Below are 16,935 nucleotides of genomic sequence, written 5' to 3'. Positions count from 1 at the left end.
ACAGGGAGTTGCGCAAAAGAGTAAGAAACTACGTTGGGGTAATTATTTATTTCTTCCAGGCAGTTGAAAAAATCCATTGACTCATGAAAATCTATTCTATGAAAAGGCTTAAACTTTAAAAAAATATTTTGACTTTAAGGAAATGTCCAACCCAAACTCAACCTGACATCCTTTCTACTAAAAATTAATACAAATTCTTTAATACTTCTGATTACACACATTTAACACAATTTCTGGCATCCAGAATGACCATTCTTGTAAGGTGGTTGCCCAATAACGTTACCACTAAAAAATAAAATAGATATTTAACTTTTTAAATATATTAATAAAGTATTACCTACCCAGGTCCATAATTACAAACGAAATATTTCGTAGAAAAATCGCCTTCGTCTTCCTTGAATGCGACAAATCCGCATCCGATTAAGTGGGTTTTTGCCCAAGCCATCTTAATAAAAACAACAAATTAATATGTATTGAATTTCAGTTCAGTCAGTTGTACGCTGTAATTGATTATCGGGAAACACTTAATGCGTTCTATTGGACTTTCCCGATAACAAATCACTACAAACTAAAAAATAATTTGTATGTAGTGCTTACTTGTCTATAATGTCCATTTTTTATAGTAAATTCCCTTGGAAACTTATAACCCTTATGTTCGTTCCACCATGAGGAAATCACCTGGGTCCAGTTAGCTTCTTGTATATTACTGACCACAAAACCGAGATTTTGCCCCACATCAAATCTCTCTTTAAAAAAAAATATATTTATATATTAATTTCAATTTAAAAAACATATATGAAACTATCTTACTGTCCTTTACGTCCACGTGGCCCCATTTACAGGTCTCCGCTATAATCTGAGCCTCCTTGGCAAGCGATTCATCCCAGGACTACAAAGGGTTCTTTAAAAAAAAATTATTTAATTTCAATTACTTACGATTCGTTTTAGATTAATTGCTCTGGGTTGACCTTTGACCTTGCCGTTTGCAAGCTGACGCCTATAATTGTTATGTAATGTCACTATATGTCGTTGGGTCTCTTTGCTTACTCCAGAAGCTGCAATTTAAGTTGTTTGAAAGTTATTAATTAGTTGATATATTGGCAATACAAACCGATCACGTTGCATTTTCCGTTGCAGAAATATAGGAGCTGGGAGAATATAAGGAGAGACCCGATGATGAATTTCATTTTGGGCTAAATAAATCGAGAGTACACTTAAACATAAGTCAAATATAAAAAAAAGCATTAGAGGAATTAGTCACGAAAATGCCATTTGTGAGGCTGATTAGGCGAAAATTCGGTTTTATGAACATTTGTGTTAAATCGTGCAAAAGTCTCTTAATTACCAAACGTGCTAAATATTACGGTTTTGTGGTAACTTTCTTTTAAACAGATCGCAAGATTTTTTAAAGAAAATCTAATGGTTACGGAGATATGGTGAAAAATGTGTATGTGACAACCTGTATAGAGTTACTAAATGATATGCTAATGTGTGATTCGTCGGGGTTATTTTATAAACAAAAGTTCAAATGAATATGTTCGCAGTAGCTTCGTTCTTTTGCTACAGGGTGTTTAAATTTAAATTAAAAAACTTTAGTCATTATTAATATATGTAGATAATCCTAATCCTAATAAAAAATTAAAATTTGTGCGTTTACAAAAATGCCTCTAATTCCGAAAGTTTCTTAGGTATAAAAATAGTTAGCACTTAAAATGTTCTAAACTGAGAGGACACATTTTTGATTGGAAACCTGCTAAGGAATCTCAAATAATTTCGATAATATATCAAAGAATGTAAAATGTTACAAAAAAAAAAACGGACCACCAAAATCAGTTCAACTAAGTGAGTTTTCTAGTTTTGTATGTTAAATTCATCAATAAACAAGGCTTTAAAATATCTTGAATAGTTATAGTCTATTTAAAATTCGAACGGCGCTAAAATTGGGGAACGGTCAAGAATCCACAACAAGGTACTAAAAAAAATAAACAAAATATGTGCGAGCCGTCCTGGTATACTTTAGGCTTTCTGACCACGGAATCACCAGGCTCCGGACCGTTCAACGATTAATTTTTTGGCAGAGAGAGATACGCCGATGAGAGCGCAATATCGTGTAACAGACGAGGAAAAAGACTGCGAAGTCGAGCTCGAGGGTTTGATTGTTGGACGGGCCGTGGTTTTACATGTGCGGGCGGCTGGGGATGATATTTCTAATTTCTATTATTTTATATTTAAATATCTGTTTGGCAGGTACTTAAAAGTGTGCTCCCTTATTGTCGTTTCTTTATCGCTTTATTTTGTAGTTTTTGGCAGTTCTTTTTATAAGCTGTTTTTGGTTCTGTTGTTGCTGTGTTGTTGCTGTTTTTGTTGCTAAATACGTTTTTTTGTCGTTAATTTTCGTAAATTATACAACCAAGATGGCATTGTGGAGACCCTTTGATGTGTCAGATAACGAAGCTGAAAGGCCGGAACATAACGAATTATTAAATAAAGACCTACATGTTCAATCACAGCGGCTAATATTAAATATTTTTAATTGCTTGAAAAATGAAATGCCTGAAGCCTCACAAAATCAAATTTTAACAAGAACTTGTGAGCTTACTAAGCTGGCTCGTACCATCGTTTACAGTGTGATAAAAGTAGGAAATGTCATTGATCATTCTGTAAAACGAAAAAAATGTGATAAAAAACTTTGAAAAAGAAAAATTGATTATAGCGACAAAAATGTTATTCGTCGATCTATTTATCAATTTTATAGTGAAAACAAAGTTCCATCATTAGAAGACATTCAAAGAAAGCTACTAACAGATTATCCCGACTACAAATATAAAAGTCTTGCTACATTACGTTGTGTATTAGTCGAATGTGGATTTAAATATTAAAAGATAAAAGGATGGTTATTATGGAATCTCCTCGAATTGTAACATGGCGACAGGAATATTTAGAAAAAATAAAGGAGTACCGTCAATTAAACAGGAACATAGTTTACCTAGATGAAACTTGGTATGATACTCATGATGTCGTTAAGTATGGTTGGGTGGACGACACTAAAAAGTGCTCACTAAGTGGACCAAGTTCTCGCGGTAAACATGTTATAATTTTACACGCAGGTGGTGATAACGGCTTCATCCCCAATGTGTTGTTGTTGTCGGCCAAAAATATAAAGGATTCGTCGGCTGATTACCATGAGGACATGGCAGCCAATCTATTTGAAAAATGGTTTGCTGTGCAATTGATTCCCAATTTACCTGAAAACTCGGTGATTGTGATGGACAACGCGTCGTACCATTCGCGTTTACATAAAAAAATCCCAAATAATTCCACAAAAAAGGATGAAATTCTTAAATGTATGGAAAGCAAAAATATGAGCATTCCACAAAAAGGCACAAAGAAAATTTTATTAGAATCTATAAAAAAATTTACATTTTAAAAAAAAATACGTTATCGATAAACTCTGCGAGGCAAATGGCCACGCCGTATTACGTCTACCGCCGTACTACTGTATTTTTAATCCCATAGAGATGATTTGGGCTATTTTAAAGGACCGAATTAGAAAATATAATCAATCTCCAACTAACACTACTTTCGTATTAGAAACTATAAGGGCAGTTGTAGAAGAAATTAATAAAACAGACATATGGAGGAATTGTGTTGGGAGTGTTATTGAAAAAGAGAATGAGTATGGTATTTTACCTCATGTTAACCCCATTATTATAAATCCAAGTTTGGACTCCAGTTCTGAAGATTCAAACAGTGATTTTTGAGTTTTTTTATAAACATTTTAATTGCTAAGTATAATGAATAATAATAAATATAATAAGTTTATAAATCCTCGTACAAATCATTTGAATTACATCATCCGTACATCGCTTACTTTTACTGAATATAACTAGTTTTTATCTATACAGGGTACCTATTCAAATTTAAGTTCATTATGTTATAACAAAACTACTAAAAAAAGTATATAAAATATTAGCTAAATAATAAAACATGCGTAACATTACAGGCAACAACTATCCTAAAATAGAGTGATTTATGGCCATATGCACCGTGGTATTTAAGCTCCGCTTTAGGCTTAAGCCTTCGATTTTACATGTAATTATTATATTTATTATAATTTTACATTAAAATTTTAATAAATATAACCAATTAATGGATTTTTAAAATATTTTAAGAAATAATAGCTCTCTATTTTTTGCACGCCTATGCTTTATAAAGAACATGCCGCTTATTCATTGTGATTTGGTTTTTTTGCTGTTCGAATTCATTTTAAATAGACTATACAGAAATATGCCAAGAAATACATTCAAAATTGTAAATATTTTTCGTTTTTCCTTAAAGCTTCAAATTTGTTGATTTACAAAAACGCCTATAATTTCAAAAGTTTTTTAGGTAAAAAAATCGTTAATACCTTAAATTGTGCGCCCTGAAGGGACAAACCTGAAGTTCCGAAGTATTTTAGGTGCAAAAATCGTTAATACCTTAAAATGTTCGCTCTTAGAGGAAACATCTTTGACTGGAAAATTGTTGTTCGAAAATATCCCAAAAACATGTAAATTTTATAAAAAAAAACTGGAGACCATCAAAATCCCTTTATATAAGTATTATAAGTTTTCTAAGTGATATTCTAAAATCACCCCAGGGAATACCTGTACTATATTTTCTTTTTAAATTGGCATAACTATTATAACGCTTTGATTTTTACTGCCTGGAAAAAATAAAAAGTTACCTCGATATAGTTTATTACTTTCTTCCAGGCAGTTGAAGGATTTTCTTACTGGTTTCGCACGTCAAATCCATCATCAGACCTTTCTTTCGAATAGACCGAAAGATTTTTAACAATATCTCTAAGGATTGTGGAAATATGGTAATAAACACTGTGAAGTTTAATGTGTTTTCTGAAAAATTCAAATTCGTTAGTTTACAAAAATGCCTGTAACTTTAAAAGTTTTTGAGGTACAAAAATCGTTAATACCTTAAATTGTTCGCCCTGAAGGAACACACCTTTGACTGGAATCTTATTCATCAATCTCAAGTAATTTCGAAAATATTCAAAAAAAATGTAAAAACTTGGGACCACCAAAGTCACTTTTATTAAGCAAATTTTTCAGTTCATATGATAAAACCACCCCAAGTAACCCCCTGTAAATTAATTTTGCTTAGTTATTACAACGTTTCGTATATCAAATCCATCATCAGACATTGCTTTTGATTGGACATAAAGATTTTAAAATCTCTTTAGTACTTGCGGATTTTTTTTTTGTTTTACGGAAAGTAATAATAATAATAATTTTTGATTTATGCCAGGCAGTTTATGTATTTTCTTAATTTATCTTCAACTAGTTTCGTACGTCAAATCTATCATCAGACCTTTCTTTTGAATAGACCGAAAGATCTTAAGAATATCTTTAATGGTTGCAGAGATATGGTAAAAAACGCGTGTGAAGCTTAATATGTTCCTGTTATGTTAATTGTTGAAAAGTTGAAATTCGTTGGTTTACAAAAATGCTTGTAAGCTCCGAAGTATTTTAGGTGCAAAAATCGTTAATACCTTAAAATGTTCGCTCTGAGAGGACACATCTTTGACTGGAAAATTGTTACGGAGTCTCGAGTAATTTCGAAAATATCCCAAAAAAATTAAATTTTATTAAAAAAAAACTGTTGACCACCAAAATCCCTTTATCTAAGTAAGTTTTCTAAGTGATATTCTAAAATCACCCCAGGGAATACCTGTACTCTATTTTCTTTTAAAATTCGCATAACTATTAAAACGTTTCGTTTTTTACTGCCTAGAAAAAAAAAGTTACCTCAATATATATTTATTACTTTCTTCCAGGCAGTTGAAGGATTTTCTTAGTTCATCTTTAACTGGTTTCGTACGTCAAATCCATCATCAGCCCTTTCTTTTGAAATGGTTGCGAAAATATGGTAAGAAACACTATAAAGTGTAATGTGTTTTCTGAAAAATTCAATTTCGTTGCTTTACAAAAATGCCTGTCACTTCAAAAGTTTTTGAAGTACAAAAATCTTTAATACCTTAAAATGTTCGCCCTAATAAGACACACCTTTGACTGGAATCTTATTAATCGATCGAAAAAATGTTAAAAAAGGGGACCACCAGTCACTTTTATTAAACGAATTTAATGGTTAGTTGACCCTCTCAAGGAACTTATGTGAATGTATTTTACATAATAGTTATTACAACGTTTCGTCTATCAAATGCAACATCACACATTGTTCTTGATTGAACCGAAAGATTTTAAAATATCTTTAGTGCTTGTGAAACTTTATTTTGTTACATTTTTTTAGCAGTTGATAACACCGCCCAACAGCATGTATGTTGCATGGAATATTTTTATGATTCTAGGCTTATTTTTAATGCTGATATTAAATAATGTCATCAGTTTATATGTGTCAGCTCTAGTTTTTGAGTTAAAAGGAGGGAGTATTTTTTGGGAATTAAAAATACACTCAACGTACAAACATTTTTAATTACAAGAACTATACACTCAGGAATTTTCTTTTATATGATTTTCTACTAGTTTTAAATGAACTGCTACTCTGAATACTCCAGCAAAAATCGGCCAACATATGTGCATCCCAGCGACCCTGAAATCGTTCCTCCATGGTTCGAAGATCTTGGTGGAATCGTTCACCCTGTTCTTCACTCATGTCACCGAGATTTTCAGGAAAATGGTGTAAATGGCTGTGTAGGAAGTGCACTTTGATGCTCATGTTACATCCAAGTCGCTGGAAGTGTGACAACATCTCTTCGACGTGCGCAATGTAATCATCACCCTTCCTATTACCTAAGAAATTTTGGATAACCCAAACAAAGGAATCCCATGCATTCTTCTCAATTTCTGACATTGAGCTGGTGAAATTAGGATCGTTTACCAACTTGCGAATTTGTGGACCATCAAATATACCTGCCTTGAGTTTTTCTGAACTTAGACTTGGAAATTTCCTTGAAATATATTTGAAACATTCACCATCTTTATTTAATGCCTTAACATATTGCTTCATTAAACCTAGTTTAATGTGCAGGGGTGGCAATATGATACGATCTCGTGGCACTAGAGGTTCATTTATAACATTAAGACTACCTGGAAGTAGTGCTTCCCTAGAGGGCCATTCTTTTTTTGACCAATGTTCTGATTTTGCTCTACTATCCCATAAACACATAAAACAAGGATATTTAGTGTAGCCTCCTTGTTGTCCTAAAAAAAAGTTCACCATCTTAAGATCAACGCAAATCACCCATTTATGATCGTTATATTTGATTTTGTTCATGACCAGTGCTATTGTGGGGTATTCTTCCTTAACTTTAGTTGAATGTGCTATTGGTATGGAGCCTAGTATATTTCCGTTGTGCAATAGTACACACTTCAAACTCCGTTTTGACGAGTCAATAAATAAACGCCAATCGATTGGTTCATATTTCTGCAAGCCCATGGCAGTCATTAACCCAGAAATATTAGTACAAAATACAAAATTATCCTCCTCAGCGAAAAAGGGAAGTAAGTCTTTTTCTCGAGTGCGGTAATAAGAAACTTTAGTTTCTTTAGTTAAAAGATTTCTCTCTTTTAATCTGGAGGCCAATAATTCAGACGAAGTTTTGGATAGTCCAAGGTCTCTAATTAAATCATCAAGTGCACTTTGATCGAATGGTTTTGGTTCAAAGAGATTTTCTGGAACAAACTCGTCATCGCTCATGCTACTCAGTTCATTCAATTCATCAGAACTTTCTGTAGATGTAGATGGTAATGGTAAAGATGTATCTTTTGAGCTCCTTACAGGCCTCACAGCTGATGTTGATGTGGGGTAAATCCATTTGGAGCGGTTCGTCTTGTTGATTCCTTTTATATTAACAACGCAAAAATAGCAGTCATCGTGATGATTTAAAGGTTTACGCCAAATCATTGGGGATTGGAATTTAAAAGAGAGTCTCTTCTTAGTGGCCCATAAACGTAATTCTTCAACACAAATTTTGCACACAATATTGGGCACCCAGCACTTGTTATCTGTTTCCAAAGGAAAACCAAAACACTCTAAATACGCTCGTTTCACAAAGTCTGACATATTCAATCGAAATTTTTGAAAAACATATTCACCACAAATATAACAAAAACAATTCGGATCGTTAATGCAGACCCTTCTTAGCGAAGTCATGATGAAAATTACAATAATTTATCTAAAACGCGACTATAATAGATAAAAAACCAAAAATAAAGATAAATGAGAAGAACGTAGCTATATCTAAACAACTCGAGCTGTTAGAGTAAAACTGACGACAGATTCGAAATCAGATGCCTCGAATTAGTAAACAACAATAAAAATATTTCAGTCAACATAAAATAACCTTCGATTTGTTGTGCAGTGTAATTATTCATTGATCCCAGGCAGTTGAAGGATTTTATTATTTCAGCTTCAACTTGTTTCGTACGTCAAATCCATCATCAGACCTTTTTTTTTAATAATATCTGATGGTTGTGGAGATGTGGTAACAAGAGTGTGTGAAGTTTAACATGTTTACAAAAATACGTCTAATTTTAAAAGTTTTTGAGGTACAAAAATCGTTAATAACTTAAAATGTTCGCCCTAATAAGACACACTTTTGACTGGGAACTTATTAAGGGATCTCAAGTAATTTCGAAAATATATTAAAAAATGTAAAAACTTACAAAAAAAAAAACTGGGGACTTAGTTGATATGATAAAATCACCCCAAGTAATCGCAATAATTATATACATACATATTCTTTTAAATTGGTATATTTATTACAAACTTTCGCACTTTGAAATCCATCATTGTCTTCGATTGTACCCAACGATTTTTCTACAAAATATCTTGAATGGTTGCAGAAATGTAGAACTACGAAATGCGTTTACAGTTGTAAATATTTGTTGTTCTTCCTTGAAACTTCAAACCCGTTGGTTTACAAAAATGCCTCAAATTTTAAAAGTCTTTGAATTACAAAAATCGTTAATACCTTAAAATGTTCGTCCTAAAAGGCCACACCCTTGACTGAAAACTTATTAAGGACCCTCACGTAATTTTGAAAATATCCTAAAAAATCTTCATATCTTGCCCAATAGAAAAGAAACACCGTATCAATTAATAAACACTTCTTTACTCCCTAATATCACTTACAAAACTTCAAATTACTTATAATAGTTCGATCATTCACACAATTAATTAATTAATTAATCCCCTAAATTAAATAATATTTTTGGCAGCGTTAAAAATGACTAAAACATACTATGACATCACACGAAATTATTGTTTTTTTTTTCTTCTTCTTCTTCTTGAGACATTTTACTAGGAGCCAAGAGGTTTCAGGTCGAATTCCACATCAGACGCCAACTCGTTTTCGGACAAAGAGAGGGAGCCACCGGCGCGACGCATGCGTTTCTCATCCATTGTTCCCTGAAAATGACACACTGTCTCAATCAAAACGTGCATTATTGAGAACTTGAAAGACACTCAACACAAAGCAAAATAAACACTGGACAGAAAAAAAAAACTCAAAAATAATTACCGAATATCAGAGAGATAGGTTAATATTTATATTTATAGCTGCGTGTGTTAGAAAGAGATAGCAACGTAAAGAAATAGGCTACATGTGAGCTAACAAGTCCTCTATAGTGTGACCGTGCCAGCTCATCTGACGACCATAAGGCTAAACAAAGAAAAATTAAAAATTAATCTTTTTTCGTTACAATGTAGAACTCACGTTTGAAAACCCCCCGGTGGGCTCTGAGGCGTAGCCCCCTCTACCCTCGTCTTCATCCTCGCTGTCCGATTGGCCCGAACTCGAAGAATCTTCTTCATAAGGCCTATAAACACACAATGTTACTTTTATTAAAAAATTTTTTACACCCAATCTTACCGAGATACTTTGCACACCATTTGCGCCAAATCGGTAAAAGTGTACTGCGACTGGTGCTCCAATTTATTATTGAACTTCTCGCTGCTCCTAAAAGTGGGCAGATTGCCGGATTTACTGAGACCTTCCAGGTAAGTCTTGCCGTATTGGTAACCGACTTCTCTGATCTCGTCGAAACTGCCGAACTGTAGGGTTTTGTATTTGTCGATCGGGGGACGGATGTAGTCGCAGTAATCGCTGTTTTTCACTTCCTAAGGATGTTGGAGCGTATAAAAATAGGGCTATATTGGGTGTTTTTTCGCTAAAGAGGATACAGGAAATTGGTTATCCGTAAGTTGGTAAAGTCAAGCCTCTAGACTAGTAAGACTTAATTGCCTGGCTCAAATAACTATAAAAGCCAAAGCCTCATAAAATTTAAGGCTTGACCGTGTTTTTTTGTTTAAATATGAAAATAAATGAACCTTTTTTACTCATTCTTTCCAGGCAATTTAGATCAGGTTAATTGCAATTGCCTGGAAAAAAATTTTAAAAATATCCCAGGAAGTTGTTTTTTTTAAATTCAACGTTTAATTGAAAGAATTCGTCCATTATCTCAATGAGACGTACGTAGGTAGAGAAAAAATAAAAACTCCAAGTATCGGTCTCAAAACTAGATGACCTGCTTAGTACTAAGTACTATAAGCAGTACTCAGTACTACTACACTACTTAGTACTAAGCAGGTCATCTAGTTTGTAAGGTCTGATGATGCTTTATTAGCGAAACATGTAACCTTCGGGACATATATAAAGGATGTTTTGAAACTGAGACCTGGGGTTTTTATTTTTTCTCTTCAAGCCTCTGGTCTAATAGTTCTTGGTTGCATGGTTTGAAATACCTGTATGAAATGTAAGTATGAAAGCCAAGGCTTAAGGCTTGACCATGTTGTTTCTTTTATTATTAAAAATAATTACGTTGATGCTCAATTCTACAATGTAATTAAGAATTGATTTAATGAATTCTTCAACAGCCTGGAAGAAATAAAAAAATATATTCCAAGTAAAGTTCAAGCCTCTAGCCTACTAGGCTTTGGTTGCATGGTTTAAGATCCAATGAAAGTCTTAAGACTTGACCATGTATTTTCTTTCATTATTAAAGATTAATCAAATGCCTCAATGCAATTAAGATCTGATTTAATGCATTCTTCAATTGCCTGGGAAAAATTAAAAATTATATTCCAGATAGTTGTATTTTTAAGGTTCAAGCTTAGCCTAGTACTAAGCCTTGGTTACAATACCTATGAAAGCCAAGGCTGAGGTTTAAGGCTTGACTACGTTACAAATTTTTTTTTTTTCGAATAATTGCAAAAGGAAAATATTGTTTATTAACATTATTGTCTACTTCTTCCAGGTAATTAGGGATCTTTTATAATTTACTTTTCTGCCTGTAAGAAATAGAAATTGACCATAGATTATAAGTGACGTTTTGTAGATAAACTGGTCATATCTGCAGAGAATTTCTTGGGTTTGGGTGATTAGTATAATTTACCTTGCCATCAAAATTTTTTAACTCTGAAAGACCTATAGATATCGACCTGAATTGATGTAGAGTATATTTAGTTAAAAATATCGGATTCCGAAGAACGAACCCTTTAAATGAAAAATCAAACGACGCATACTTCATAAATCCGTTAAAATAACAAAAAAATTATTTTTCAAAAACCCCCTTAACTTATTAGTAACAACTGTTGATGAAGGCAATACAACGGTTTTGATGAATAAAACAAATTACTTACTAAAGGTAAGTATCCTCTTAAGTGACACAACTACTACAACAGAAAATTATCAAAAAATCATACAAAAAAGATACAAAACAAATGTAACAAGCAAGCTAGTTGATAGACAAAAAAAGTCAAAAAATGACACAGTAAGTAAAGAATCCCTGTTGAAACTCATGCATATTATCATTTAAATACATAAATGTTAAATTAATTTTTTTTAACAAATATTGTAAAACAATTCGAGATGAACAATAAATAAAAATGTTGCAATGTTGGCTAGAAGGAAATAGTTTTAAGAAATTAATCAATTTACTCACAAAACACCACTTCTAATTCACAATATTTGGTTACCAATTATTGTGAATGGTGGGCCGAAAACAGATGACAAATCAATGAATACCACAGGGTACAGTTCTTGAGCTATTACTTTTCTTAGTCTATATAAATTTATTAACAGATATCTTATTGGAAAATGGTATGGTGGTTTCTTATTCTGACGATACTGTGGCCATTTTTGTGGGTGAAACTTGGGAAGAGGTGCGTGAAAAAACATCTTTAGGTTTAAGATTATTACATTAAATGTTGACAAAATCAACCACATAGCTTTCTCCCTAACAAATGCCAATCGTCCTAATTTTAATAGCATCCAGGTAAATGGATTTGAGAATGAAATACGGGATGTACAATTTGCTAAATATTGAGGAGTAATCATCGACCAGAACCTCAAGTGGAAACAACATGTGTTAAGATTAACTAATAACATTAGAAAATTAATTCGGAAATTTTATATGATTAGGGAAATTCTAAACGAACAACTTTTGATATGTGTTTACAAAGCTCTTGTAGAGTCTTTACTGAGATATGCTATATTAGTATGAAGAAGTTCTTACGAAACTGCATTAAAACCTTTAAAGACAATCCAAAATTACATTCTCTACCAGGTTTATTGTTGAAGGAAACTTACAGATTCCCAATAGTACTACCAACCTAAAAACTTTAGAGTGCATAGGAAGGAGTACCGAATATATGTATTAAAATATAACCTCGACTTCCTGTAAGAAATCAATCAATAATTCCAGGCAGTTGAGGTTTTTTTCTATTTCTTCCAGGTAGTTGGAAACATAAGAGAATCAATCAATAATTCCAGGTAGTTGAGGTTTTTTTCTATTTCTTCCAGGTAGTTGGAAACATAAGGGAACTCAAGAAAACCGGAAATGATTAAGAAAATCAGAATCACAAATCTGAAAAAATAAAAACTCAGAAAAAATTGCCTGTAAGAAATCAATAATTTCAAGCAGTTAATACTAGAATAACACAAAATAAGAATCTTAAAGAAATCCAAGAAAACTGGAAGGTATTAAGGGTAATAAAATAAATGCAAGGTACAATATCATAAAAAAGACAAAAATGGAAATGTTTGCCCAGGCTTTCTTTTACTTTACTTTCTTCAATTATTTCCTCTAATTAAAAAAACTTGAAAAAAAAAATAAAAAAATGTTCCTTTCAAATAGTTCGAGTCATGAAATATATAAAACTCCAGCAAATCCAACAAAAACTAAAATTACAAGAAAACGAGTCAAAAGGTTCCATATTAAAACTGGAAACCCCATGTAGTTGGGACCTCACCTGCTTGTAAGATATTAATCAATAATTCCAGGCAGTTGAAGTTTCTTTATTCCTTTCATATAGTTGAAATGATTGATAATAAAAATCTCAATAAAATCAATAGATCCAAACTGGATAAAATACTTTGAAATTGTGAAAAAAATGGAGTGAAAGAACGCATATGAAGGAGTACCGAATATATGTACTAAAATATAACTTTAGCTTCCTGTAAGAAATCAATCAATAATCCAAGGCAATTGAGGTTTTTTTCTATTTCTTCCAGGTAGCTGGAAACATAAGGGAACTAAAGGGAATCTAAAAAAAATAAAAACTCAGAAAAGAAAATCAATTATTCATTTCAAGCATTTTTTCTTTTCTAAGTGATATAAATACAAAACTCATGCAAATCTAAGGAAAACTGGAGAAAATTATAAAATTAAGAGAAAACACGTGAATGGGTCAGAAATTCTATATTAAAACTGAAAACCCTAAGTTGTAGTTGGGACTTTAATTGCCTGTAATAAATTAATTAATACTTCAAAGAAAACTGGAAATAATTAAGGGTACCAGAATAGGAATCAAAGAAGAAGTCATCATCACCAGTTTGAGAATTTTTTTTTCTTTTCCAAGTCAATTACCTGCAAGAAATAAATAATTTCAAGCAGTTAATACTAGAATAACACAAAATAAGGATCTTAAAGAAATATAAGAAAACTGAAAAAGTTAATGGAAACCGAAGAATATACACGGAAAATCAAAAATTACGCACATTTAAACTGGAAACTCTCAGTTTATTAATTGGAAATCGCTTTCGTTCTCTACACTTATTTTCTCCAGGAACCATAAAGCAACAATTGATTATAAAGCTCTTTTGGTTAATTTTTATCACCTCCCTGCGAGAAATCAATCAATATTTCCAGGAAGTTGATTTTTTTTTAAAGGTAGCGAAAATCAGTAAAAATAAGAAATTCCAGAAAAGCTGCAAAGGGAAATCGAAGAAAATATTAACTGAAAACTATAAGTTAACTAGTAACTTTTCGGTTTTCGTTTACTTCATTACCGATTTCCTCCAAAAAATCAAGGAAAGATAAAAGCAAAAAAAATGATCAAAATTACTTTTTTTAATTCAATTATCAAGCTAATTAAGTTTTGTTATGAGTTTGAGCAAATGGTACACAACTATATCTTATTTTAACATTTATCCAGTTAGTTTTTATTGTTAAACTCTTAGTATATAGTTATTATGGTACATAGAGAAATTAGGTTTTCTAGGTACCTAATATAATTACAATAGTAAACATAAAAATGTTTGTATAATATGCATGTAAAAATTTAATTTTGGTAATACATATACAGGGTGGCCATTTGAAAACGAAACAGAGTCTATTTTGGGTCCCTCAGAACATTTGCGAAAAAATCCTCGGACCCGTCAATTTTTGATTCAAAGGAGAACCATTTTTTTGCTAGTTTCGCCCCCCTGAGGGCAAAGCCCTAGTGGAGGTGACAAGGGCCTCCAAAATTTTAAATGGAACGGGGGGTCGAGTGATACCTTATTTTGAAGTTTTTATGTGGATTATAGCCCTAAAGTTTTAAATCGTTACTATTTGCCTAGTCGATACAGGGGCTAATAAAAGTTACAAAAACATGTCAACATTTTTTATGAAAAAAAATGCTTGTAAATTTAGCAGTTAAATAAATACAAAAAATTTTGTTCTCCTACATTGTAAACCGTACTTTCTGTTATTTTTTTTTAATACCCGTAGGTATCTATGACAATTCTGCAAGGGAACTCTTGGTTATTGTTGAGACTGTTATTATAGCAACATTTTGAAGTTTAATAGTGGTTGTCAATTACTACTGTCAGATCATAGTGTGTCAAACAAATAGCTCTTTAAAGTTAGTTAGTTACAACATTGAGTGTGATAATGGTTTATTCACTTGCTGAAAGAGTTGAAATAATTTCTCTTTTCTTTGCGAACAATGAAAATGCTAATAGAACTGCCTAGCTCTTTAACACACTACAACACCCTAATCGACAGGTCCATCGCAAGTACATTTTGGAATTGGTTCAAAAATTTAGGGAAACTGGGTCTGTGGCTAATAAAAAGCGCGAAATGGATAATCCAGTGGTGAATGAAGCTTCAGAAGTAGCTATTTTAGTGCAAGATCCTACACTGAGCACAAGGAATTTATCAACCGTGTCTGGTATTAAGAGAAGCAGCATTCAGAAGATATTAAAAAAAAAACAAGTTTCATCCGTACAAAATGCATCCCTTACAAGAACTAAACGAAGACGATTTTGATAGGCGAGTACAATTTTGTGAAACTATATTTGAACAAGCCGCCAATGATCCACACTTTCTATTTAATGTATGTTTTTCTGACGAATGCTCCTTTTTCCTAAACGGTACTGTAAATCGTCACAACTGTCGCTATTAGTCTGATTCAAATCACAGAATATTTCGTAAGATGCATACACAACATCCTGAAAAATTAAATGTTTGGGCTGGCATTTTTGGTAAACATATCGTAGGCCCCTTTTTTTTACCTGGCAATTTAACAGGAGAGATGTACCTGGAGTTATTAGAAAATACAATTCATCCAGCATTAGTGGAGATACTAGAAAATAACGAGTACTTGGAAAATCGTCTAGTATTTCAGCAAGATGGGGCGCCACCCCACTATGCTGCAAGGGTTCGTCAATATTTGGACCAAACGTTTCCAAGACAATGGATTGGAAGAAGAGGAGCTATTGAATGGCCTTCTCGTTCCCCGGACATAAGCCCGTTAGATTTTTTTTTATGGGGCCATTTAAAAACTAAAAGTTATGCTAGTCAACCAACATCGCTAGACCATTTGCGACAAAGAATAATTGATGAATGTCGTTAAATCACCCCAGAAATTTTGCAAAATGTACGGGAAAGGTTTGAACAAAATCTGTATTATTGTATGGAAGTCGAAGGACAACATTTTGAACATTTACTTGATTGATTTTATCTTTAAGCCCTTTATTTAAAATTATACTTTTTAACATTTTTTTGTAACTTTTATTAGCCCCTGTATCGACTAGGCAAATAGTAACGATTTAAAACTTTAGGGTTAAAATCCACATAAAAATACCTTCAAAATAAGGTATCACTCGACTCCCCGTTCCATTTCAAATTTTGGGGGCCCTTGTTACCCCCGCTAGGGCCTTGCCCTCAGGGGGGCGAAACTAGCAAAAAAATGGTTCCCCCTTGAATCAAAAATTGACGGGTCCGGAGAGGATTTTTTCGCAAATGTTCTGAGGGACCCAAAATAGGCTCTGTTTCGTTTTCAAATGGCCACCCTGTATGAGTAATTAACAAGCCCATAAAATTGAGACGTCATCAACGCATTCCTGAATATTTCATACGCATTAAAGCAAAACGTCGTGCATAAGAAAAAACCAGTAAATCACCCCTAATAATAGAGTGTATACCTCAAGCTGTCTCACACAACTGACATAAGCCAGCCGCGACTGTATATCGGGTAAATTAGGCACTTTTACGGTCGTCGTGAACGGATTCCATCGTTTCCACAATAACCACCAACCGGACAATACGTCGCCGTAATTGGTCAAATCCTGGTCGTCCACCGAACCCACGTCTATGGCCAAAATGTGGTCGGCGCCCATACTTCGCATCACGTCCGCTAAATTGGTTAAAG

At 32.9% G+C, this 16,935-nt stretch overlaps 2 protein-coding genes across 5 annotated transcripts in view; both read right to left on the bottom strand.

Annotated features, from left to right (window-relative positions):
• Positions 1–33: 33 nt before the first annotated feature.
• LOC126741240 (venom allergen 5-like) lies at positions 34–1,261 on the bottom strand. Its single transcript, XM_050447616.1, has 6 exons — positions 1,112–1,261; positions 937–1,055; positions 811–889; positions 598–746; positions 342–445; positions 34–285 (listed from the first exon to the last, which is right to left on the bottom strand). Exons 1-6 carry the CDS (start codon positions 1,185–1,187, stop codon positions 222–224), a joined length of 591 nt encoding a protein of 196 aa, XP_050303573.1. The 5' UTR covers positions 1,188–1,261; the 3' UTR covers positions 34–221.
• A 7,849-nt stretch (positions 1,262–9,110) lies between these two features.
• Positions 9,111–16,935, bottom strand: part of LOC126741517 (neuropathy target esterase sws) — a 38,889-nt gene continuing 31,064 nt past the window's right edge. For 3 of the 4 annotated variants that reach the window (XM_050447947.1, XM_050447949.1, XM_050447948.1), the window contains 4 exons: positions 16,709–16,920; positions 9,890–10,137; positions 9,734–9,836; positions 9,111–9,426 (listed from right to left, as the gene is read on the bottom strand). In XM_050447947.1, the coding sequence (XP_050303904.1) occupies positions 9,319–9,426; positions 9,734–9,836; positions 9,890–10,137; positions 16,709–16,920 (671 nt within the window). In that variant the 3' untranslated portion in view covers positions 9,111–9,318. Of the gene's footprint in view, positions 9,427–9,538; positions 9,680–9,733; positions 9,837–9,889; positions 10,138–16,708; positions 16,921–16,935 lie in introns of all 4 variants that reach the window. The other variant, XR_007662203.1, reaches the window with a different exon arrangement.

Source organism: Anthonomus grandis, chromosome 10 (genome assembly GCF_022605725.1).
Source record: "Anthonomus grandis grandis chromosome 10, icAntGran1.3, whole genome shotgun sequence".
Lineage (NCBI taxonomy): Eukaryota > Metazoa > Arthropoda > Insecta > Coleoptera > Curculionidae > Anthonomus > Anthonomus grandis.
This window is presented reverse-complemented; position numbering and strand designations above follow the sequence as displayed.